The sequence below is a fragment of the Danio rerio genome, chromosome 12, assembly GCF_049306965.1.
Source record: "Danio rerio strain Tuebingen ecotype United States chromosome 12, GRCz12tu, whole genome shotgun sequence".
NCBI lineage: Eukaryota > Metazoa > Chordata > Actinopteri > Cypriniformes > Danionidae > Danio > Danio rerio.
Window position 1 is genome coordinate 5,669,087 of NC_133187.1, and position 27,035 is coordinate 5,696,121.

Here is a 27,035-nt window from a genome sequence, read left to right on the forward strand (position 1 = left end):
AAATTATTATTTTTTTTAAATGTTTTATTTATACATTGTGAAACATTACAAAGATTTACAAAGACATAAACATGCAACAATAAGCAAATACACTGAAGAGTATTTTGAGCAAATAATAATGATAATATAAATAAATAATAATAATAAATAAAAATAAGATAATAAAAATAAATAGATAAATAAAATAAAAAACAACAACACTAGTGCAATCTTATATACATAAAAAAACAAGTCTACAATGTGTTGACCAGAAATAGTTTCCCATAAAAGCTGGGCATTAGGGGGTGGGGACTCAATCAGAAGGAGCAGGGTCAAGCTGAAGAGTTTGGACATATTTGCGAAGGGGTTCCCACAATTTAATAAAAATAGTGCTAGTTCGGTGAAGAGAGTACCTATTTTTTTCTAATTTCATAAAATAAAGAACATTTCGTATCCAACAAGAGTGAGAAGGAGGGTGAGGGCTCTTCCAGTTCAGAAGTATTAATCGGCTAGCCAGAAGGGTTAAGAAGGCTACAAAGTCAACAAAATAAGAGGGTAAAGTGTGGTTGGGTGGAAGAACCCCAAATAAACCAATAATTGGACATGGTGGGATATCAACAGTGGTAATAGCTGATAGGAGAGTAATTTTTTAAACAGGGTTCATACGGTCCTGGAAAACCTGGAAAAATCATTTTGAAATAACATTTTCCAGGCCTGGAAAAATTTTGGAAAAGCAAATAAACCCAAAATGTTTGGAAAAGCCATGAAAATTTGCTTAACAATTATCTGTGTACTTGAATACATTTGAGATGATAAAGTTGGGTACATTTTTAATAAAATGAAATTGAGCTGTCCGTCCCTTTAGGTTCTCTGTGCGGGTTAAACTTCGCAAACTTCCGTTGCAAAAGCAATAACTTCAAAAATCAAAAGCAGTTTCAGCTTCGCCTCTTTTACTCGATTTCACTGTAGTTCAAGATGCAGTTTGAGTGTCGTGTTTTCTAACTGCAAAGGTCTAATCTCATAAATCTTGTGAAAACACAAGCCAGCATTTCTAAAATGTTCACACAGACAGCACAATACTTTCTAGAACTATTTTACAGATATAAAAATAAATATACAAAACATAGATACGCACATTTTGATATGCTGCGAAAAATTTGAATGTGCATTTTTTTCTTATTTACCACGTTTACGTAGACATTACATGAAACACGAAACAAGATCATGAATATTTACCTGAATGTTTCTGAAAAGTCATGGAATTCTGTAGTAAGATTGTCCATGAACCCTGTTTAGAGCAATATTTGAATTGTCAACAAGCTCTAAATGACAATATTTAATCATCAATGTTATCTGACCTTCATCAAATAACACAATCATTGACATTTTACTCACACACATGCCTAACATATCCAGTAAAGCCAGAGAAATACATTTTTATAAGTTTGAGCAATTCGACTTAATGTTTTCTTTAAAAATTATGTAAGTTTACATTACATGTATAAGGTAAACCTGATGCAACCAAAAAAAATATAAGGCAGCAAATTATATTTGAATCAATACATAAAATAAAATGTTTTAAATCAAAAAGCAATCCAATGTTTTTAACCTGTAACTTTTCTATCGCATTAGCTGCATCTAATCTCATTTTCTTACATGTTGAAACCATGCAAGACTGTCCCTTGTGCTCATTCTGGGCCTTGACGCCTCAGTATATTAGATCAGAAACACCACTGTCTAATCAACAGGCCGATGTGACAAATATTATGTCATATAGCGACACTTTCTCTGCGCGACTCCTCTTCAGGAGAAAACAGCAGCTCTGATTGGATTGTCTGCCATAAAATGATCAGGGTGGGGATTTGCAGGTTAAGAAAGCTTAGGGGTTTAATGTCATGACGTCACTTTCATTAGCGGCCACTTTGATCCCTTCAGCCTGTAAGCCACTATTCTCTGCAGCCTGTCGGAGGACGATGAGCCTGTCTGAAGGAGGAGGCCACTGAGAGCTTCACTTTTCATCCCGACAGCCTACAAGTAATGAATCTGTGAGAGGACCAGGCAGAGAAACACACTTCAAACATGGCAGACAAGGATAGCGTGGAGAAGTACTTGGAGAATAACCCCCAGTTCGCCAAAGAGTATTTTGACAAGAAGGTGCGATGCGAGGTGATCGCCGCCGCGTTCGAGGAGAAGCTGGACATCAAGGATCCAGCTTCGTTCAAGGATGTCACGCAAGTGCAGGAAGCCGCCATCCTCTTTGACATGATCCAAGACATGCATTCACAGCCTGTCATGGAGAAGGCCATGCACAAGGTCCTGCAGAGGATATGTTTGCTGGTCAACGCCGACCGCTGCAGCTATTTTATATCTCGCGCCAGAAACGGCATCCCTGAGCTCGCCACATGTCTTTTCGATGTCACTCCTACGTCCAAATACGAGGCCAACCTGGTAAACCCGCAGTCTGAGATTGTGTTCCCCACTGACACTGGCATAGTTGGCCAAATAGTGACCACCAAAAAACCAGCCAATGTTCCAGATGTCAAACAGGTGAGTGAAGGCCCGTCTGCACACCAGCAATGATGACTATAACGATAACTAACACAAGACGACAGTGTTGGCCATGCTAAGCACACGCTGCAATTCTATTGCCCGATGCTTTAAACACTCAGGATGGATTCTGATTGGCTGTTAAATGATTTTATTCAAGCCAAAAAAATTATCTAATATGAATCAATAATCAGTGTTACTTTTAAAAATGTTGAAATTTATGAAAGAATTAATTTTAAACTAAACTAGAGTGAATCAATATATAGTGCAAGTAATTTCAACAATTAACATTAACAGGCGTCTTAACTGTATGGTTGACCTTTCTGTTCATCATTAAAACAGAATAATTGCTTAGTGTGGTGTTAGAAACAATTTATCCAAAGAAATTGGTCATCTTTTTACAGAATTCAAGGATTGAGGCTAATTTTTGAATAGCCACATAACTTGAAGCAACTTACATTGGGGTGAAAAAAATGATCTCAATTTATTTTTGAATAAAAAACCCAATCTGTTCTTTATGTCCGTCCACTAGAGCTAGACGGTTTTCAGAATAGCATATAGCAATGTATTTGTTAAATGTCGTTTTGAGTGCAATATTAATCAGTGTTTTTAAATGCCGGTCCCACTTTATATTAAGTGGCCTTAACTAATATATAGTTATACAGGAATTAATACTTTGTTACAATGTACTTGTTGTGTAAATACATGTATTTACTGTGTACTTATGCTTGATTAAATGCATGTATGTAATTACATCTGTTATTAACTTTTGTAGTTACATTTGTAAATACACTGTTGACCATTCCTTACACCTTAACCCACCCATGCCACCAAACCTGTCCATAACCCAACCTCTATCCCAACTCAAAAGCACCACAGGTGTTCTCAAATACATTATAAACACAGTAAGTACATTGTTTTTATTTTTTGATGCAAGTACATAGTAGTTAAGGACACTTAATGGAAAGTGGGACCTAAATGCCTAATTGGTGAGTGTTAAAGACGTCTAAAGCAATGCACAATGTTAATTGCACAATTGTTATATATTTATTAGCGACCCCTGATAAATCAGGGACTAAGTCGGATGAAAATGATTGAATGGCTGCCCTTTTTTGTCTTGATTTTTTTCTTGAGAATGCAAAAAATGCCTACTATGATATAAAGAAAAAAAAAATGTAATCACTTTAACAGTAATTTATAAAACAAAAATTTATTGTCAACAAGAAAAATTTGACGACTCAATAAACAACATTATCTAACCTCCTGCACTCAGAAATAAAGGTATGCAAGCTGTCACTGGGGTGGTACATTTTCAAAAGGTACACATTTGTACTTAAAGGGTCCATATTGGTACCTTAAAATTAGATATTAGTACCTAAAAAATTTAAAAGGAGCATATTTGTACTTTTTAGGTACTAATATATACCCTTTTTATTAATAAGGCATTAATATGGAGCTTGTAGGTACAAATTTGTACCTTTTAAAAAGGTACCAACCTAGAGACAGCATGAGTACCTTTATTTCTGAGAGTGTAGGGCTTAGTGGCATACATGGACAGCATATTTTAGCTCTTACATGGCTATTTAAAATACTTTAAATGTTTTATATTTTGTTACAGACATACAGTGTCATCCTGCAACTGTTTTGCAGCCGATGAAACATCTCAAACTCTATTTTTTAACTGTGCAAAATTGGCAAAAAATGTAGTTTTTACTCTCAGATAGTCAAAACATGTTCAAAAATTGGTAAAAAAAAAAAAATACATAGCAAATAAAAATAAAACCTGCATGTAAAAACAACTTGAGCCTTGAGAGGTTCAGGATCACAGTGCAAACCCAAAATACTCATTAAATGTCTCTTTAAAACTCTATACTTTGCTGCTATTCCTAAAACCACAGGGTTTTATTCATTTGTCAAGTTTTTAATTATTTATCACTTATATTAAGAATTTTTTTTTTACACAAATCTGTTTTGACTATTGATTTTCATTTAAGACATTTTATAGATATAAAAATCCTATTTGCAGACACCAAAATACAACACCACCCATGTTTTGTCTGCTAATCATGATGTTCTCAGTGTAGCGATGTCTAAAAGGCTGATTTCACACTAGTCAAAATACTGACTGAAAACAAGAGTGAAAGTGATTTTAGATCCAGAAGAAAGCGCTCCTGTGTTTTTGCTGTTTATAGTGTTCTCTAATATGCTTTAAACACCTCCATTTATAAAAAGACACAGCAAGTTAAAAGCACAACAGCTTCTTAGTAGTCTTAGGCAGGTCTGTGAAGGTCCACAATTTGCTTGACAAAGGATTACATGTTTTTTTTCAGTCGTGCGTGATGGAGGTCAGTCGACCCCATGCAGAAAAGCAGCTTACTTTCTGTATTCCAGTACAACTCCTGCAGGCTGGTATTATTTGACAGGCAAAGTTGGATTCTTTTGTAGTCAAATGTAGATTGATCAAGCATAAATCAGCATTTGTTTACTCATAAGTAATTATGAAATTTATGAAAAAGGAATAGAAAATTCTTATGCTTTTTAAATGAGCAAAACTGGCGAAGGTTTTATAATATTAAAGACTTTTGGTAACACTTGATTTTGATGGTCCATTTGAGTATTAATAGACTGTCTGCTTAATATCTGCTGATACTGCTCCTTCAACAGAAATTTAACTGACTATAATAAACTTTGCAAGTATATATCAACTTACACTAACCCCAACCTAACAGTCTACTTATAATCTAATGAGAATTAGTTGGCATGTAGATGCAATGAAACCTAAATTCAACAAACAGACCATCAAAATAAAGTGTGACCAGTCTTTTACTTATAATATTTCAAATCTGAAAGCTTTCAGAAAAAGTTGTGCTCATGTTAAATGAACTTTATTATAAACAGCTAAAAAAAACTCTTCACTTAGCAACATGAAACATATTTGACATTAAGCAGATTTACACATTTTCTACTGTGTCAAAATAATATGAAAGGGAATATAATGAAAGATCTTTTCTTTTTCTAAATATATCAGAGAGGTGTTTAATCATGGCACACCGATGCAAGCTCAGCTTAAGCATTCGAGACAGGGTTAAAAGTATTAACCTTCCTTGCATAACAGAAGTGTAAATTTAGGTAGAATTAGTCTCAGTGACAAGAGAACAAATCCAAATGACTTCTAGAAATAGATCAATATCAGTATATCTGCAGCCTATGGTCAATTTGGCCTATAAATTTACTAGCAATACTTGCTTTAAAATATTGCAACCAGCACTGTAAAATGCTGGATTCCACACAATTCCTTCATGGTGTTCCAGTTCAAGTCAATTAAGTTAATTTAATTATTTTTACAAAACATTAAGTGGATTGAATTTAAGTGGATAAAACAATTACGTTGTAAATAAGTAGTTTGAACAAGCAAGTTTTTTTTGAGTGAGTAATGATCTGAAGTCTAGACATATGTATTAATAATATTATTTATATGCTACATTCTCCTTTTTTAGAATTATTAATGTACATCAATCAGTGTTACACCTTTCAACCATTTAAAAGGACAACGAATGAAGAAGCAGCACAATGGAAATTTGTGTTTATTTCATTTTAACTCCAGATGTATTGGATTATGTGACCAACCTATATTTAAGTCAGTGTTTCTGTTCTCAACACATGTGTTTCTCTATAGAATCCCAGGTTCAGTGATTTTGTGGACAAGCAGACGGGATACACCACTAAAAACATGATGGCCGCTCCACTCATGCAGGGAAAAGACCCACTCGGTGTGGTCATGGCAATAAACAAGGTCGGAGCAAACGAATTCTCCAAAGAAGATGAAGATGTGAGTATAGAAGATTTCCATTTTCTACTTCAGTGGTCAAAATAGCATCAAAATCTTGTTACATATATGAATACCAATAGTGAAGTGTGTGTTTTTATATACAGTTGAAGTCAGAATTATTAGCCCCCCTGTTTATTTTTTTCCCAAATTTGTTTAACCGGAGGGAAGATTATTTCAAACTCACCCTGTTTTATTTATTAAATACAGCAAAAATCACAATATGAAAAATAGTAAATAAGAAAAAGATTACAAGTTGTGTTGTGTTTAATTTTATTCCCGATTTCTGTTTTACATAGAGAAGATTTTTTCAGCACATTTCTAAACATAATAGTTTTAATAACTCATTTCTAATAACTGATTTATTTTATCTTTGACATGATGACAATAAATAATTTCTGATTAGAGATTTTTTTAAGACACTTCTATACAGCTTAAAGTGACATTTAAAACCTTAATAATGTTAATTAGGTTAGCTAGGCAGGTTAGGGTAATTAGGCAAGTTTTTGTATAACGATGGTTTGTTCTGTAGACTATCGAAAAATAAATTGCTCAAAGGGGCAAATAATTTTGTCCAAAAAATGTTTTTTAGAAAATTAAAAACTGCTTTTATTCTGGCCGAAATAAAACAAATAAAACTTTCTCCAGAAGAAAAAATATTATCAGACATACTGTGAAAATTTCCTTGCTCTGTTAAACATCATTTAGAAAATATTTAAAAAAGAAAATAAAATTTAAAGGGGGGCTAATAATTCTGTCTTCACCTGTAAAATAAATGAATTTGTATTCAGCAATATTTTATAATTGTACTTATATAATAATATAGTGTATACCATTTCAGTTGCAGCCCATATCAAACACACCTGCCTGTATTGATCAAGTGCTGTTCAGTCCTAATTAATTAAATTATGTGTGTTTGATAAGGGTTGAAGCTGAAATCTGTACAAAGGTAGATCTCCAGGAACAGGGTTAAGCCCGCCTGGTGTATACAGTAAATACTATTTTTAATATGCTGTAAGACAGGGTAAAAATCTGATACTGTTTGATGAACAAACTTTACAAAATCTGGCACCCGAGCATTCGTTATCTTGAGTGCATCCTTTTATTAGTGTTTTATTAGTTTCTTCATCATATGTACTTAATTTAAAGGGATAATTCACACAAAACTGTTATTTAAAAGCTTAATTGTTTGAGTTTCTTTTTTCTGATGAACACAAACGAAGACATTTTGAAGAAAGTTGGAAACTGGTAACCATTACCTTCAATAGTATCAACAGAATAACGAAACTCATAAAGATTTGGAACCATTTAAGTAAATAGCGGGTAAATTGTCAGTTTGCGTTAAACTATCGCTTTAAAGTCAGAATTATTAGCCTCCCTTGTTTATTTTCCAAAAATTTCTGTTTAACGGAGAGAAGATGTTTTCAACACATTTCTAAACATAATAGTTTTAATAACTCATTTCTAATAACTGATTTATTTTATCTTTGCCATGATGACAGTCAATAATATTTGACTAGATATTTTTGAAGACACTTCTATACAGCTTAAAGTGACATTTAAAGGCTTATCTAGGTTAATTAGGTTAACTAGGCAGGTTAGGGTAATTAGGCAAGTTATTGTTTAACGGTGGTTTGTTCTGTAGACTATCGAAAAAATATATAGCTTAAAGGTGCTAATAATTTTGACCTTAAAATGGTGTTTAAAAAATGTAAAACTGCTTTCATTCTAGCTGAAATAAAACAAATAAGACTTTCTTCAGAAAAAAAAAATATTATTATACATACTGTGAAAATTTCCTTGTTCTGGTAAACATCATTTGGGAAATATTTAAAAGAGAAAAAAATTCAAAGGGGGGCTAATAATTCTGACTTCAGCTGTAAGCAGACATTATTCACCATTTAGTAAATGTGTTGCGAATGTTTTTCAGGTATTCAGCAAGTACATCATATTTGCCACAGTCATCGCCCTGCAGCATTACACCAATTACATGTATAATGTGGAATCCAGAAGAAGCCAGGTAACCACACAGACCACATCATCTCTTAATAATGCAATACAAAGCTGAGTTTGACTGTAAACCACTGGTGCAGGTTCTTCTGTGGTCTGCGAGCAAAGTGTTTGAAGAGCTGACGGACATCGAGCGTCAGTTTCACAAGGCTCTGTACACCGTCAGAACTTACCTTCAGTGCGAAAGGTACTCGTGCGGCCTGCTGGACATGACCAAAGAGAAGGTTTGTGACAATCCTACATAGGGCTGCACAATATATTGGAATATTACTTGCAGTAGTCACATCTAGGCCCACACAGAATCTGCGCACAGATTTTTAGCCCATCATTAATTCTGTTTATTTACTCGAGTAAATGTGTGTAAATCTTTTTTTAGACGAAAATGTTCGTCTGATTTGTGTACAATGCAGTTTGTACAGTCATATTTTCTGTCTTTTAGTAGATATATTATAAGAGACTTGCTTTGTTTACCAAATAAAGTGGATCTAATTGGATTTGCATTTTAAACACTAAATAAACCCTGGTCACGTCTCACGATACACTGTGATAAATGTTGTCCCAACACAAATTGATTAAGATAGCTTAATTGATTCTACGAATTGAAGTGGACTGAATAATAAGAATAAGAACCTTTATTGTCATTGTAGTTATACAACGAAATTTGTTTGGGAACTCACAGAGACCAGCAGCAATATAAAAAGAGAAAAACAAACAATAGTACTAATAGTACATAATACTAAAATATAAGATGTAAGATAAAATATACTAGATGTACAGTCACAGTATTTACATTATGGCAAATGAGTGCAAACATTAATATCCATAAAGTGTCTGTGCAATAGCAGCAGAACATCAGGAAGATAGGGAGTGAGGGAGGGTGACTGTTGGTGAATGTGTATGAAGAGGAGGGGTGGCACAGGCTACAGCTCTGGGGAAGAAGCTGTCCTTTAGCCTGTTTGTGCAGGTCTTAATTGCCTTTCCCTGATGGGAGTAGTGCAAAAAGTTTGTGTCCTAGATGAGTAGGGTCTTTAATGATGTTATGAACATAAAACATTTAAGTTGTCCCGAACAAAACATCAAAAATATATTATTTTCAGCTCATTTTAAATAAGTTGTTTGAACAACCAACAAACGTCTTTTATTTGAGTGTTTGCTATGTTAAGTCTAATTTTCGTATGTTTTTGAGGCCCGTGACGGTATAATGATTTTGAAAGCATTCAGGTATGAGAAATTCTACTATTTGTTAAATTAATAGCAATTCATTCATTTTCTCATGGCTTAGTCCCTTTAACAATCAGGGGTCGCCACAGCGAAATGAACCACCAATTTATCTAGCATATGTTTTACGCAGCGGAAGCCCTTCCAGCTGCAACTGATCACTGGGAAACATCCATACACACTCATTCACACACATATTCATTCATTTTCTTGTCGGCTTAGTCCCTTTATTAATCCGGGGTCGCCACAGCGGAATGAACCGCCAACTTATCCAGCAAGTTTTTATGCAGCGGGTGCCCTTCCAGCCGCAACCCATCTCTGGGACACATCCACACATAAACAAACTCACTACGGACATTTTAGCCTACCCAATTCACCTGTACCGCATGTCTTTGGACTGTGGGAGAAACCGGAGTACCCGGAGGAAACCCACGCAAACGCAGGGAGAACATGCAAACTCCACACAGAAACGCCAACTGGGCCAGCTCAATCAGTCTAAAATGATTAATTCTTTCCAAATAGGGATATTCACATCCTCTGGTGAAATTGTATTCATATCGCAATGTGTATTGCAGAATGGCTAATTATCCCAATGTTCGATTCCTCCAATATCGTGCAGCCCTCGTCCTCCATCTGCGCATTGATTCATCAACTTATAATAACATTTGACCTTACTTTATGTGTTCAGGAGTTCTACGACGAGTGGCCGATTAAACTGGGAGACGTGGAGCCGTATAAAGGCCCGAAGACTCCTGATGGCAGGGTAACAATTTCTGTTCACTTCAGTCAAAAAATAAAACTGTCCACTATATCATAACACTTTGTTTTTGTTGTTGTTTTTAATCTAACAGGAGATCATCTTCTACAAGATCATTGATTATCTGCTGGAAGGCAAAGAAGAGATCAAAGTTATACCGTAAGGGGGTTTTTACGAACATTATTTGCTCATTTGTAATAATGAACTGCATATATTATGTTGCACCAGTATATTTTTAGAAATAGCCAAAATAAAGTGTATGGGTTGTTGCCAATAGCCTAGTTCGAGGTTCTTTGCCGATCCTTTCCCTCTCTCTGTATACAAGGCTTTCGTGTCTAAAATCTCTACTGTCCTATCATGATAAAGGTTAAAAAAACTACATATATATATATATATACATATATATATATATATATATATATATATATATATATATATATATATATATATATATATAAAACAGTTCTGTCTGGTTCTCGAATCTGATTGGCTGATAGCCGTGATATATTTAAGTAATATCAGCACCCTTTGTGTATTACTCCGCCTACATACAGCCAGCAAAAAGCAGACACTACAGATCTAAAGTGTCGTTAGAATCTTTAAAAGATGCTTGCTCAGCTGTTTAACTGTCAGCTTATGAATTAAATCCAAGTTGGAAGAAAGTAGTTCCTCATACAAAAGGGTTTTTGAGACTCTCCATGTTTGATTTAGTTTTTTATACACAATTATGCCGTCAAACTGTTGTATAAACGCAATATCACACTCATAGCAGTGCGATATGGCTGTATATCGGCACTGGTGGGGGCACTAACAACGCACGCCTCCCACCAGTGCCGATATACAGCCATATCGCACTGCTACTGATGTAATATTGCTCATATATATATATATATATATATATATATATATATATATATATATATATATATATATATATATATATATAGTCAAAGTCAGAATTATTAACCCCCCTAAATTATTAGACCACTTGTTTATTTTATCCCCAATTTCTGTTTAACGGAGAGATTTTTTTTTAACACGTTTCTAAACATAATAATTTTAATAACACATTTCTAATAACAGATTGATTTTATCTTTGCCCTGATGCCTGTATATAATATTTTACTAGATATTTATCAAGACACTTCTATACAGCCTAAAGAGACATTTAAAGGCTTAAATAGGTTAATTAAGTTAACTAGGCAGGTTAGGGTAATTAGGCAAGTTATTGTATAACAGTGGTTTGTTCTGTAGATTATCGAGAAAAAATATAGCTTAAAGGGGCTAATAATTTTGTCCCTAAAATGGTTCATGAAAAATTCAAAACTGCTTTTATTCTCGCCGAAATAAAACAAATAAGACTTTCTCCAGAAGAAAAAATATTTGGAAAATATTTTAAAAAGAAGAAAAAAAATCGAAGGGGGCTAATATTTCTGACTTCAACTGTATATATATATATATATATATATATATATATATATATATATATATATATATGTGTATGTATATATATATATATATATATATATATATATATATATATATATATATATATATATATATATATATATATATATATATATATATATATATATATATATTTAAAAATATTGTATGGGTCAAAATTAGGCAATGTTAATGACAAAAGTAACTCTAATATTAATTAGAGATCATGTTTCATGAAAACATTTAGTTAATTTCCCAAAAATATATATATAAATATATAAAAACCTCAACTTTTGATTCGTAAGGTGCAATGCTAAGCACTTTATTCAGACAGCTTAATAGGCATTTTGATCAGTATTAGTTTTTTTGAACCGCCAGATTGCAGATTTGTAAATAGTCATATCTCAGCTGTCTTACAAAGTGTACATCAATGGAATGATTATTTATTCAGCTTTCAGAAGATCTCAATCTCTATAAATCCACACTTATGACTAGTTTTTGTGCTCCAGGATCACATTTTATAAAAATAAAGAAAATAATATGCATAATATATGCAGTTATGTATAATATACTCTGCCACACATTATAGTATGCCTTCATTTTTGGTAAGTATCTGACTTCTACAGGGCTGTGGACAAATCCTGAAACAGATATACAGAGATCAACCAATAATTGGCTTTACTGATATTTTACACTTTTTGTTAATCTGACATTGACTTTCCACTGATATTACAAATAATCGTGTTTGAAAACAGTGTTACTGTTGAAGAGATGTGTGTCATTTGCTCTAAATGTGCTACACACATATTGGTGCTGCTAGAAGACATTTAATAAGCTGAACATTCATTCATGCACCCCAAACATTTCAATTCAATTTATTAACCTACTTTAACCTAGTGAATGGGTTTGTCAATTGTTTATCCAAACTCGGGTTGTATTAACCCGTCATTTAACCCAGTTTTTGGTTGGCCATCCTTGTCTTCAACCTGTTTTAAATCTATCCAAATTTCCTTTGAAAGTTCCCTTAAACAATTGTGCTTCAGACAGGAGAGTGGGCTTGACAGGAAACACACTCTTTCCTCTCCATACACACCAGACACTTTCCTCCATACACTTTGTTATAAGGACTCAATAATAATATTAATAATGACAACAAACTTCTAAACTAACTAACCCTTGTCATGGCATTTACATAATGCTACTCTCTGGTGATTTGAGGTGCTCTTTTATTGTCAGTTGTAAGAATAAAAAGAGTCAGCTAAATGAATACATATAGTTATTTACATTATTATAATTAACAATATTCCCCCACAGTCCAAAGACATGCGGTACAGGTGAATTGGGTAAGCTAAATTGTCCGTAGTGAATGTGTGTGAATGAGTGTGTGTAGATGTTTTCCAGGGATGGGTTGTGGCTGGGAGGGCGTCTGCTGCGTATAAACGTGCTGGATAAGTTGGCGGTTCATTCCGCTGTGGCAAACCTGGATTAATAAGGGGACTAAGCCGAAAAGAAAATGGATGAATGAATAATTAACAATAGAGCCAAAAACACACAACACCAAAGTTTCTTTTAAACAACTTGGTGTTATCAGCATGGATTTTGGTTGTGCATGATCAGGTTATGCATTTTGAGGTTGAGATTAATAACCCATGATTGTTAGAGTGCATTATCCTTTAGATTATAATGAGCTGAATCATGAAGTTTAGTGACGGGTGTGGTTTGTGGAAACTGATTTCGAAATGTGTGCTCAACATGCACATATGGGAGTGTTTTTGTCTACAAGCTTCTGCAAATGTAACATAATATTTCACAATTAAACTTTCATTCCTCCAGGAACCCTCCTGCAGACCACTGGGCACTGGTTAGTGGACTGCCCAGCTATGTTGCTGAAAACGGCTTTGTAAGTCCATGCATTAAACGCTTTCCCATGTTATACGACCACTTAACCCAAGTAAAAAGGGCCATGTAGTGGTCTAAACAACCGCATTATACTCCTGCCAAAGCTGACTTGGAGAAATCTTGTTTTATTTCTCTTCTTCTGCAGATCTGTAACATGATGAATGTTGCTGCTGATGAATACTTCACATTCCAGGTACCGTAAAACAACCCAGGATTAAATCCCGCTCAGAGCTCATATTATTCCTGAAATAGACACAAACCTGTAACATTAAAAATGAGGGATAGTTTAAGAGTAGTACTCAAAAGTGAAGACGTTCTCATGAGTTATACACCCTGAAGTGTTTCTTTTGTTGACGATATTTTGAGGATAGCTGGAAACCAACACAATCTCACGGCAATTCGTAACTTTCTTATTTAGTGGCTAATTCGTACAAATTTGTACGATCTAATTCATACATTTTAGTACGATTTGCGTATCCCCCAATGACGGTTAGGTTTAGGTGCCACGCCTCCTTTTTAAAATCTTACATTTTCTTATGACTGAACTCGTACGAATTCGTACGAATTAGCCACTAAACTGCCAAAACATAAAATACTTACGTTTTCTCGTGAGATCAGGCTGCTGGAAACCTGTAAACATTGACTGTAAACTTTGAAATACTATGGAAGTCAATGATTACAGGTTTCCAGATTTTTTCTAAATATCCTCAGTTGGGAAGAACAGAAGATTGAAAGCCAAATAGGTTTGGAACAATTGAGAGAAGAGTAAATGATAACAGAAGTTTCATTTTTAGGTGAACTGTCCCTTTAAGGTACTATTCTCACTACTGAGAAACCATTAACTAAATGCAAATTGGAGAAAAATAATCTTGTTTATTTTTTGCTTACTCCATTAGCAGATTATTTTGCTTGCTTTAAGAAAAAAAAAACTCACGTAATTTTGACTAATTATTTCTCAAAAGAAGACAATACTGTTTACTTGTCTAGAAAATGCTTCTTGATTTAAGAATTGTTATAAATTTGGAGTAGAAACAAGACAAAAACTTCAGGAAAAGCATTTTTTCAGTGAATGTGTACAAATAAGTGAAGTTTATTTATAAACACATTTCGAGAGGATCACGTGCTTATGATTGCCCTGGTGAAAAAATATATAATTAAAAGCAATTAAAATACACTTAAATACCCGCAAATACATTTTGAGTACATTGCTATTTTTTGTGCTAAATAAAAGTTTGATGGTTTTACACTATAAATATACTAATTAAAAGTATGTTTATACTTCAGTAGGACTTTAGCACACTTGACAAAAGTATACTAAATACCAGTAATACTTAAATACATTTTTAGTGTACCACAATAAAGTACACTACAGTAAAAACATCCAAGAGTTTTATTAGTGTGTTTTTTAAAAGTGTGCTTTAAATGCTTTAACCATCAGTTGATTTTTAGTACACTGTTTACATACTAATCCTAAGTTTAAAATAAGTTAATATATAAAAAATCTATTAGTAATGTATTGTAGTAGAAGTACATTTTCCCAAAATACTTTTAATACAGTATTAAGTACACTTTTTTTTTTTTTTTTACAATTTGTATATTCTTTTAATATATTACTATCATACTTTAAATTAGTCATACATATATTTAAATGTTTAAAAGTAGGGTGCAAGTGTATTTCTAGTTGTAACTAAATATATATATATATATATATATATATATATATATATATATATATATATATATATATATATATATATATATATATATATATATATTAAAATACAGTTATAGTATGTTAAACGCACATTTTAGTTCAATTTCATGGTGTCTCAAAATAGCACATTTGAGTACACTTAGATGGTATTAAGTTTAACTGAACATATACTTAATATTATCTTTTAGTACATTAAGTACAAAATTAGTGTGTGAAAATAGATCACTTTTAGTCCATTACTGAAAAGTGTACTAAGTATACTTATATAAAGTGCATTTTAGTGCACTTTTTTTTGCCTGGGTGTTCACTGCTGTTCCAGCATTAGCTCATGCAGGGCCGGAGTGGGACTCCTTTTCAGCCCTGGAGTTTCAAGCCTCAGACCGGCCCACCTCAGTTCACGACTGACTATATTAAAATAAGGTCATTTCTAATGACACTATCACGTCTTTTTTTGAGAAAACAGCTGCTTTACTGTTACAACCCAAACAGTATTATATGTCTTAACAATACAAATGAAAACAAGTTATTACTCTAACGAGGATCGAACCCAGGTCCGTGGCGTCGTAACCTAACGTGCTAACTGCTGGACCACAACAACTGTGTGTTGAATAGTGATAGAGTTGCGGTAAAATAATGAATAAAAAGGCTGTGGTCAAGTAAATAAATTTAAAAAGTGTGACTGCTGAGAGCAACAGGTTCTGGAGCTAGGGACAACGGCCCTCGTGGCCAAAAAACGGACCGGCCCACCTGGGATTCTCCCGGTCCTCCCGATTAGCCAATCCGGGCCTGAGCTCATGACTAATTATCCTATCAGACGATTCGTAACTCACTATAAATAACCAGTTTTCTCATCTCAATATCTTCGTCTTGAAACCCCCAACCCCCCACCCACCCAACCCTGCCTTCCCTTCTTTTAAACGGACGACACGGTGGCCATTGATTAGCACTGTTGCCTCACAGCAAAAATGCCCCTGGTTTAATTCCCTTCTAAACCAGGCGACATTTCTGTGCAGAATTTTGCTCGTTCTTCCCGTGCTTACGTGGGTTTTCCCTGGGTCCTCCGGTTTCCTCCCACAGTTCAAAAACAAGCACTCTAAACAATTAACCCAAAATATCTTTAGCCAAGCTCTGAGTACACCTCTTTTCCGCATCCATATATAACACTTATCTACAATAAGCAATGGGGGAGATCTACCTGAGCTCAAACTCCCCTCTCATCCTGCAACGGGAGGGAGCCCAGAGCTCGAGGATCTTATAAGCTCAGGGCTCTCTCCCGGAACAGCATGCCAAACAAGCTTTATAATCAATCATCAGCTAAGTGTGAACTCTTGAAACAGCCAATATCTTAATAACAGGCAGGTAATAAGCCACTAGTTAATAGTGAGAATTGGCACTTCAGTATAATTTGAACTAATGTGTTACCAAAAGAGAAAACGTGCTATGATCGAGGTGACTGTAACCATTCTTCTAATCATCACACTGTCTTGTGCAACTTTTCAGAAAGAAGCTGTGGACGAGACTGGCTTCGTGATCAAAAACGTTCTCTCCCTTCCCATTGTCAACAAGAAAGAAGAAATTGTCGGTGTGGCCACTTTCTTCAATCGAAAAGACGGCAAGCCATTCGAAGAGCAGGATGAACAGATTACTGAAGTGAGTGGCCACACGCTCACAACAGCTTTGACTCTTAGTATCATGTGCTGCGACTTTACTTTCTGTTTCATTGAACTTTATTTCAGGCTCTAACACAGTTCCTGGGATGGTCCGTACTGAACTGCGACACATATGACAAACTGAACCGGATGGAGTGGAGGAAAGAAATTGCAGAAGAAATGGTCATGTATCAGACCAAAGCCACTCCGGCTGAAGTCCAGCAGATTCTGGTTAGATGATGAGCTTTTTCCTGTCAGAAAAAAAGTCCAGTCTTGTTTTATAACATTGACTAAACATTTTATGTGTCTCATTAGAACACAAAGGAGAAGTTTGACCAGAACCCGGAAGACTGCGATCAGAAAGAAATGTACAAACTCTTGGTACGACCAGATTTCAGAGTGAACACGAGACTGATTATTAAAAAGGATGATTTACTAAATCCACTTTTATTTTAACACACAGAGAGCCAACATTCCAGAGGCCAAAGATGTCGATCTGCTAGAATTTAGTTTCAGTGACTTCCCTCTGACTGAAACCGATCTCATCAAGTGCGGCATTCGCTGCTTCTTTGAACTGGGAGTGGTGGAGAAGTTCAAGGTGCCAGCAGAGGTGAGACGTCCGCATCAACACACTAGACTTTGAGCAAGCAAGCTTTTCATTCGATGTTACATCACTTATTTGAAAACAAGTGTGCCCCCTCATGGGTTTAGATCCCAGAGAAGATATTTGCCATTTTAAGATTCTTAATATATCGTTGAGTGTGTGAAAGGCTAAATACACACAGTTTTATGACTCAAACGTAACTTTAAAGATGATTTACCACAAAAGACTTATGATACCTGAAGCTGCTCCATATCTAGGCCTATCAATTTTGTTGATAAACCTGAAGATGTACACTTAGATTAACTTTTAGAGCATAAAAGTGATCAGTGTTTTATTCTAAGTCAAATAAATTTACTTTAGCCTGAAAACATATTTATATTTATGCTGTCTTGTGTTGCTTTGTTAGAAAATTTTAGAGTAAGGGTACTTTTTACTCCTAACTTCGAAGGAATTTAATTTCAGTTCATTTTATTCTAGTATTATTTATACTTCTATTAGTTATATTTTCTTATAAATTACATGCAATTATAAGACATACAATGGTCACTCTACACAAAATGTAGTGGAAATCAAACGTCCACTTTAAAAAAACTTAAAGCCATATCACTCTACTGAAGCTAAGCAGGGCTGAGCCTGGTCAGTACCTGGATGGGAGACCACTCATAGATATATACATTAGATGTCGCCTGGCCTATTGTTGTCTATTGGACGGAATGCGTCAATAGCGCCGCCATCTTGCTACAGGGTAGCGCTCCTTTGAAATGAATGTGGGACCAATGTACAGTGGAAGACTGTGGCCATCCAAAGCCAGAGATATACACATATACACATATATCTATGATCGGGAGTTTTCCTGGATGTTAGTATGTAATTTTTTTTTCTAATTACTAAAATTATAATTTTACATCACTTTTCTACATTGATAGATCAGTGACCGCACGGGCATTCCTGACAAAAAAGCTTGTGTTTGTGTGTACAGAAATGTACTATTCACCCTCCCTGTTAAATTTAATCTAATCATGTCCTGAAACACAGCTCCTCTCCTGCTTTCACTTCTCATACTGACGGAGGGAGCGCTTCTTTGGGAATGAATCCCCCGAACGACTCTTTCACTAACGTTAGCCGACAATAATACAAGTTTCTGGCACCACAGCATCTCGTTGTCATATTTCTTTTGCATTGTTTGCTGATTTTATTCAACAAAACTAGCATAAGCCGAGTGTTTAGTGCGAGTTGGAGCTGCTTTGCCTCATGGTGAATGCAGTAAGTGACTGTTATCATCAATAACGTTACCTGATTAGCACAAAAGTTCAGAACATACAAAAACAGAAAAAAACTTAATATTACCTATGAAATGTTCTTCCTTTGTGCTTTGTTTTCTTTTTTTGCTCGTTACTACACCCGTAGACAGCGTTAAAGTCCCGGATCTTCACGTAATAACACTGTCTTGACTAGTGCGGTTGACATTTGTCCTGGGAGCACTGTACCAATGTGGCGGCGGTATTGACGCATGCTCAGGGTCACTATGCGATATCTAGTGTATATTTCTAGGGAGACCACTAGGGAAAACTAGGTTGCTGTTAGAAGTGGTGTTAGTGAGGCCAGCAGGGGGCGCTCAACCTGTGGTCTATGTGAGTGCTAATGCCCCAGTGAAAGTGAAGGGGACACTACACTGTCAGTGGGCGCCGTCTTTCAGATAAGACGTTAAACCGAGGTCCTGACTCTCTGTGGTCATTAAAAATCCCATGGCACTTCTCGTGAAAGAGCAGGGGTGTAACCCCGGTGTCTTGGCCAAAGTCCCTCTATCGGCCCTTATAATCATAGCCTCCCAATCATCCCCATCTACCGAATTGGCTCTATCACTGTCTCTCCACTCCACCAATAGCTGGTGTGTGGTGAGCGCACTGGCGCTGTTGTCCTGTGGCTGCCGTCACATCATCCAAGTGGATGCTGCACACTGGTGTTGGTGTGCAGAGACGCCCCCTCATGATTGTGAAGCGCTTTGGGCGTATAAACAATAAATGCGCTATATAAATACACACATTACATTACATTATAGCTCATAACATTTTCATTTTAATCGAAATTTACATAGCATTACAGCATCAAATGCATGACTCTTACACCAGGTCCTGACCAGATGGATGTACACGGTGCGTAAGGGCTACAGAGACATCACCTACCATAACTGGAGGCATGGCTTCAACGTGGGCCAGACCATGTTCTGTCTTCTGCAGGTGAGTCTTTGGTGCGTGCATCAGATGCTTGTCTACTACCGAAAACATCACAGTATTGATCATCACTTGCTTGTCCAACAGACCGGAAAGCTGAGAAGATACTACACAGATCTTGATGCCTTCGCGATGGTAGCGGCTGCATTCTGTCATGATATTGACCACAGGGGTACCAACAATCTCTACCAGACAAAGTCAGTCAGAATATATGTCTGTTTTTTTCAAATAAAGCATGGAAGGCATTAAGCTCACAGTCTGTTTCCAATGCAGGAGCGCATCACCTCTGGCCAAGCTTCACGGCTCCTCCATCCTGGAAAGGCACCATCTTCAATACAGCAAGAATCTGATGGCTGAAGAGGTGTGCTAGCTTCACCAAGCACAAAGTCTTCCACAGTTTAACACAGGAACTAACCCAATGCTGTCTTTGGCTTCTCTTTTCATACAGAACGTTAACATCTTTCAAAGTCTGCAGAAACGCCAGTTCGAGACGGTCCAGCATTTGCATGATGTCTGCATCATTGCGACTGACCTGGCTTTGTATTTCAAGTAAGTTTTTGTCTGGTCTTGTAGAACCGCTCCCGAATGCATCATACTGATGATGGTCTCGTTTTCTTCAACCCAGAAAAAGGACAATGTTCCAGAAGATCGTTGACGCCACCGAACCTATGACTAAGGAGGAGGAGATGGTCGCCCATGTGGCCAACAATCCCATCAGGAAGGAAATCATCATGTAAGTGTTATTTCTCTTTGGATACTAATTAACATGTTAAAGTCATGATGCAAAGATGTGATGTTTGAATTTACACAGGGCAATGATGATGACCGGATGTGACTTGTCTGCCATTACCAAGCCATGGGAAGTCCAGAGCAAAGTAGGCACAGCTTTGTTTATTCATATTCAGGATTGTCCAATCAATAGCCGAGTTTGCAATTAAATTAGGTGCATTTCCTTAAAGCTCCCATGAAATTAAAATAAAGTTTTTTAGATGTTAGTATCTGTATGGTTAGTTTTTAGGATATCTATAAGCTAGTGTGCATCAAAACAGTGACACAATTCACATTTAAAAGATATAAAACTGATTTAAACATGTAAAGCATGTCACGTCCGCCTATATAGATCATCAGTTTTATTCATGTCACCTCATACTTCAGTTTCTCATCACATCTTATGACCAATCAAATGCTCTCTAGTATCTGACATACCCCGCCCACTTCAAGACGCCTCAGATTTGATGCAGAGCAGCGATAAAACAAAAACACTGTTGGCTGTTCTTTAAAAAGAGGAGGAGCTACACTATGTCCCGCCCTCTCTGTGTGTTTTGATTGAGAATACATTAAACATTACATCTCAAAGCACTTCACAGGACCTTTAAAGTTGTAGTTGAGTGGCTGATGTGGAGAACAAAACCTGCAAAAACTATGAATACATAAATACAAAAATAATATAAAAAAATGGGTAAATAAAAGTATAAATTCCTGCATGAATAAAATAATAAATAACTATGCAAATACATAAATAAATGTATTTTAAAATCCACAAATTCCTGCATAAATAAATATCTAAATAATTAATAGTGCAGGCAGGTAAATAATTAAATAAATTACACTAATGTTGGGGGATTAGGAAAATGCTAAACTCATGAGTTGCGTATTTACTTTTTCTCATCTCAACATGCTAATGAGCGTGTATGTCCATCATCAAATGGCCATCTTTATGCCATTATTTGTTGATCGGTAGAAAAAAATTGCATTCGGTTTTTTTGACTGGCTTCTGATGATTGACAGAGACCCTCTCATTAGCATGTTGAGCTGAGGAAAAGTAAATAAGTAACTACGTTCAAGAATGAATCAACGTTTGAAAGGGCCCCAATATTCCTGTAATTTATTTAATTATTTACCTGCCCGAACTTTTAATTATATATTTATTTATGCTGGAATTTATGGATTTATTTACTTATTTATTTATATTTTTGCATATTTATTTATTGTTTTTGCGGGTTTCATCCTCCATAGGCTGACTCTAGTATTGGTAACCTCGCAACCAGCAGTAAACACAGCAAGCATATTGGAAACTGCTGATTAGACTTTGTTCACTATGTCAGAGTTTATTCAGCCTCCATCTCCCATCATTCACATTAACCCTTTGTCGCAAGCGTAAAAACGTTTATCTGTGATATAAGGTATTTTTTTTTTAGAAATCTGGCCTTCCCATCACTTATTTCTCATGTGATGCTCCAAAATTACTTTTAAAAAAATCCAGCTCATGGCATACTTATTTGAACTAACGTTGCTCTTTTCTGTAGGTGGCTCTCATGGTGGCAGCTGAATTCTGGGAACAGGGAGACTTGGAGAGGACTGTGCTAGACCAACAACCCATTGTGAGTTTGTGTAGACCAGAGTTTTTGCTTTTAGCTTGAGACTGTGGAAAAAGCAGTGACTGATTGATTCTCTATCTGATGAATCTTTCCCCAGCCCATGATGGACAGAAACAAATCAGATGAACTTCCGAAGATGCAGTGCGGTTTCATTGACTTTGTGTGCTCGTTCGTGTACAAGGTAAATCTGTCAAGTTGAAATCACATTTGTTTTTGCACAATCCCGACATCTGTGTAAGCGAAAAACTAGGCGTCTGTCCATAATGGCCTCTTCTGGAATGTCAGCTCAGGGAATGATGGATCGGCAATTACAGATGGGCTTGTGAATGCTTGCAGTAACAGACCTCTTTTTTTTCCCCACACAGGAATTTTCTAGGTTCCACAAAGAAATCACTCCCATGTTTGATGGCTTGAACAACAACAGAGTCCACTGGAAGGAACTGGCCGATATTTACCAAGCAAAAATAGACGCTATAGCCAATGAGAAAAAGAGACTAGAAGAGGAGCAGGCTAAAAAGGGTGCGTAGGAAACATTACAGGACAATTTACAAGGGACCAACTTTCCAAAAATCTCTTCATTAGTAGTTTAAACACAGTTGTGTGGCAACAATGTGTGAATTTAACCAGCCACTAATGGAAAAAAATTAATGAATTGTTATTTTTTAAATCACACATAGGGCTCTATTTTGACGGTCTAAGCGCAGAGCGCAAACTGCAGGGCGCAAACGCTTTCAGGGCGAGTCAGAACGCATTTTTGCTAATTTAAGGACGGGAAAATCTGCTTTGCGCCGTGGCACATGGTCTAAAAGGGTTGAGTTTATTTTCTATAATGAGTTATAGGTGTGTTTTGAGAATAAACCAATTAGAGTCTCATCTCCCATTCCCTTTAAGAGGCAGCTGCGTCACGCCATAAGCGCATTCGCTATTTACATGACGTAAAGTAAGTCTAAGTGGAAAAACTGAGCATTTCACTAGCAAACAGTTAACAGTTAACAGTTTTTTTTAACAGAAAACTGTTAAACAGAGCATCTACTGCGTGAGAATGAGAGATAATGGATCACTTTCACTTTCGCTCTTGGATAGGGAAACCTTTACGCACAGACATCAATTAGTCTATAAATAATTAATTCCGTTTGTTAAGCGCAAAAATTCGTTTTAAAACTATTTCTAAATTCAGTTCTAATTTCCAGCAAACGAATAAATGAACAACAATAACGAAGTGTGCTCAAAAACCTGAGTTATATCCTAAAACGCATGTTGTGCCCCATATGGTCTAAAACCTGACAGGTGGGCAAATCTAAGCTTGTTTTTAATAAAACAAATATAAATATGGATATAATAAATAATACTGCTAATAATAATAACATTAGACAAAAGCAAATTGTTATGAATGAACTGAAAAAGCCTCCCGAAATGAAGAAGACATAAAAGCAGGGATTTTTCATATTTATGTAGGCTAGAAAATAATGTTTTGTAATATTTTAATCCTTTATATTCATAGCCTATATCTATTCTTATTATATACTATATATATCCTTAATAATTACATTTTTTTATATGTAAAGATATTTGCCTATTGCTCTCTTGTGTGTATTAAGCAGTGCGTAAGCGAGGCGCAACTTTGCGCCAGAGTTTAGACCGGGTTTGTTTTGGTCTAATGAAAAATCTATTATAGTTTCTCAAAATAGCAACGCGCCAGCGGTCCGCCTCAGAACGCCTCCCTTTTTAGACCAGAACGCCTATGGGCGCACATATGAGCGCTAATGCATTTGCTGTTTAAACATCGTGGCGCAACGCCTCAAAACGACTCTTGCGCCAAGCTGAAACTACCAAAAGACTATTGCGCCGCGCCGCGCCTTGCGCCGGGTGTATGATAGGGCCCTTCATGATCTCTTCCTCATTAGCATAGACAGCCCTGAGTGAGAACCCAGCAAACTATTATAGGTTTAATAGAAAACTAATAGACATCTTATCATAGACAGCTTGGCTAAAACAAGGGCTGTCAGTGAAAATCTAATAGACATCTAAGAATAGCCCAAAACTAGACTAGTCGTCAAATAGACAAATTAGACAGACTTTATATGTGTGGTCATTCATTTCTGTTTATTTGACGACTAGTCTAGTTTTGGGCTAAATCCAGGTCCGGCTTGGACCCGGAAACAGTATACATACGTCACAAACACGTCACCACTTAACAATCGAATAGGATATATGCACAGCAAGTGCTTCTTCCCATATTGATAAACTTCCGGTGAACAGACTTTTTTCCATTTTATACGGTTCCTTTTACAGCATTGATGCTGTATTGTAATTAAAATACAATCAGTAACAGACTTTGGCTTTCATTTAGTTGCTCAAGCGTAAAACGAGACAAAAAGCCGTCAACTCGCATACGTCCCGTCAGGATCGGCAGGCTAGCGCAGAAGCTCCATTGAACATACTGGGGTAAAATAAATGCTCATATTTTAAAGAAATGGCAAGGTGTTTCTTGTACAATCTGAGACCCACTTTATATCAGAAATCAGTCAGGCAGTGGAGATCTCTGATTTTTTAAGAAAGCAGACCTTAAATGCGCAGATTTTGCAAAGGCTTACAGTTCACCGGAAGCACTTAACCCAGGTCACTGACAAATTAAAAGTCATTTAGCACACTCCCGCATATACCCTATAGTGTAGTGGTGCATGTAGGACAGTTCATTCTGGCAAATTGATGATTTAATCATGACAAAAACGCTAGACTGACCTATACTTTCTTTTCTTTACTGAAACAGGAGGTGAGGAAGGAGGAGAGGGAGGAAAGTCCAAAACCTGCACCATCTTTTAAACCACCAGAAATTGAAAGCCACAGAGGAGTCTGGGCCAGCTGGAAAACGCATAGAGGAAGCTGAAACATGCTCCTAGGATCACTACGTTTTCGCCAGCTTTCTCATTCTCTCCGTCTCATTTCCTCGGAATTACCTTCATCAAGTGAACATGTAGGCTTTGACCAGAAATGGAAGAACTGTACCTGTCAGATTCACTTTCTGATGGGGGCGCCAGAGCTAATCGTCACCACATGGACAATTTCATGCTTGCTCCTAATCGCTGTAACATCAACCTTCGCTGGAGGAAGCACCACATTTGCCACACAACGGTGGCCGAAACACTACACAAATGATTAATGCGCTGTAGTTCAGAGCTTACTTTGTGTTTGGCAGTTCAATGACAGCAAAAAACATTAAGAATTAGAGCAATATGCTGAATAACTTCCGGAACGGTTACTAATTTATTGGAAAAACGAATAAATAGCTTAAATCTTCAATGACTTCAGAATCACATTGTATTTAGCTTCTCTGTAAACGAATCATCGAAGCTTCCAGATCGATTTGTTGTTTGGCAAACGCACTTAAAGGTGCAGTGTGCCATTTATGTGCCGCCAAAACAATTGCTATTCAATTATTCTACACTTCGATTAACTACGGTTAGGCCTGCTTGAATGGAGGCATTTCAACATCAAATGAAATGGCACACTTCACCTTGAAGTTACCTATATTTGAAGGCATTTCCATTGCTTTGTTTTGGGATGAAGGTTCAGCTCATTTGAACAAGAGTTTTGAGAAGCTGTGGCTCACGCTAACTCTTCAAAAGAGAAAACGGCACTCAATTTCTCCTAACTTGCGGTGTTAACGACTTGTTGCATTTGCAATTGTTTTTAGACTGCTGCGATACAGGATGTCTTTTCTACTGTTTTGTTCTTTAAAAAAAAGCTGCGATACGGCTAATTCTGTGTCAAGAGCGTTCCAGAACATTTATGACCAGATGTTTTTTGTTGTTTAACCATTTAATGATAAGCATCACGCATAGTTTTCAACCATAATGTATTATCAAACGTATAAAATTGAGCGCACATAGAATATCAATTGATAATATAGAGGTATTTGCTTAAACCAAACGTTGATACTATTTTGAAGCGGTATTCTACGGAGGTCAGGGAATATTTAAATCCAGTGCATGTTATGCCGTGACAAGGCGAGAGGGAACGGTCAGTACTTGGAGATGTGTAAACCTATAAGGAGATTTGAAGTGAGTTTGATGGGGGGAGCAGCTCCTGAGATTCACTCTGTTTTAATCTTTAAATACCATGCTTATTTAAAGCAGACTACTGAAGCCTCTAGATATCACCCTTTTTAAGGTTAAAGTCTCTCTCTTTTTGTTGGGATGTTTAGAGAATCTGATGACAGCGGTGTTTGAACTAGTGAAAGAACTGTTTATTTCAGATAGCTGCATGCTGATATCCAAAATAGGTCATTCCTTGCTTAATCGCTGATTTGACCAAACACAAACGTGTATATATAAACAACCAATGTGAAGATTTAGCAAATATACATCAAATATTATGCAACATACGCTTGTTGGTAAATCAGTTAAGGCCTTTAATCCAATAACCAGGCCCACGGCTGTTTAAATAACTCCTCTGGAACTAAACGTAAATGTCAAACCCTCTAAATCCAGGTCAGCCAGAGGCCAAAAGTGAGTCAATCTCATCTCAGGTTTATGGTTTGCGCACATTGTTAGGCTCGTGAATAACTCCATGTACTGCATCATATGAAGTGAGCGTGCAATCCGATCCTCTTATTTACTGATTATGCATATAAGATACTGTAAAGGATGTCATGTGAACGAATAAACACATTGAAACGGAGCTGTCTGGAGTAATCTTTGACCACATCTGCTGTTAGTTCGAGGTCTCGGTGACCACAGGTTGCTGAAAGGGCATGTCAGGAACCCCTCATGACTTT

General features: G+C 36.2%; 2 protein-coding genes across 2 annotated transcripts in view; one reads left to right on the forward strand and one right to left on the reverse strand.

Annotated features, from left to right (window-relative positions):
- The window catches only part of fra10ac1 (FRA10A associated CGG repeat 1), an 855,621-nt gene that overhangs the window by 794,365 nt on the left and 34,221 nt on the right, over nt 1–27,035 (reverse strand). The gene's annotated exons all lie outside the window — the stretch shown is intronic.
- On the forward strand, nt 1,948–26,938 carry pde6c (phosphodiesterase 6C, cGMP-specific, cone, alpha prime). Its single transcript, NM_200871.1, is given in 22 exon segments — nt 1,948–2,526; nt 6,203–6,355; nt 8,283–8,372; nt 8,446–8,586; nt 10,269–10,343; nt 10,432–10,496; nt 13,617–13,683; nt 13,828–13,875; nt 16,897–17,046; nt 17,133–17,276; nt 17,361–17,426; nt 17,509–17,655; nt 19,779–19,886; nt 19,968–20,077; nt 20,154–20,241; nt 20,329–20,429; nt 20,506–20,613; nt 20,692–20,755; nt 22,187–22,261; nt 22,356–22,439; nt 22,624–22,777; nt 25,029–26,938. Coding segments are annotated over 22 exon segments (2,559 nt in total). The 5' UTR covers nt 1,948–2,058; the 3' UTR covers nt 25,082–26,938.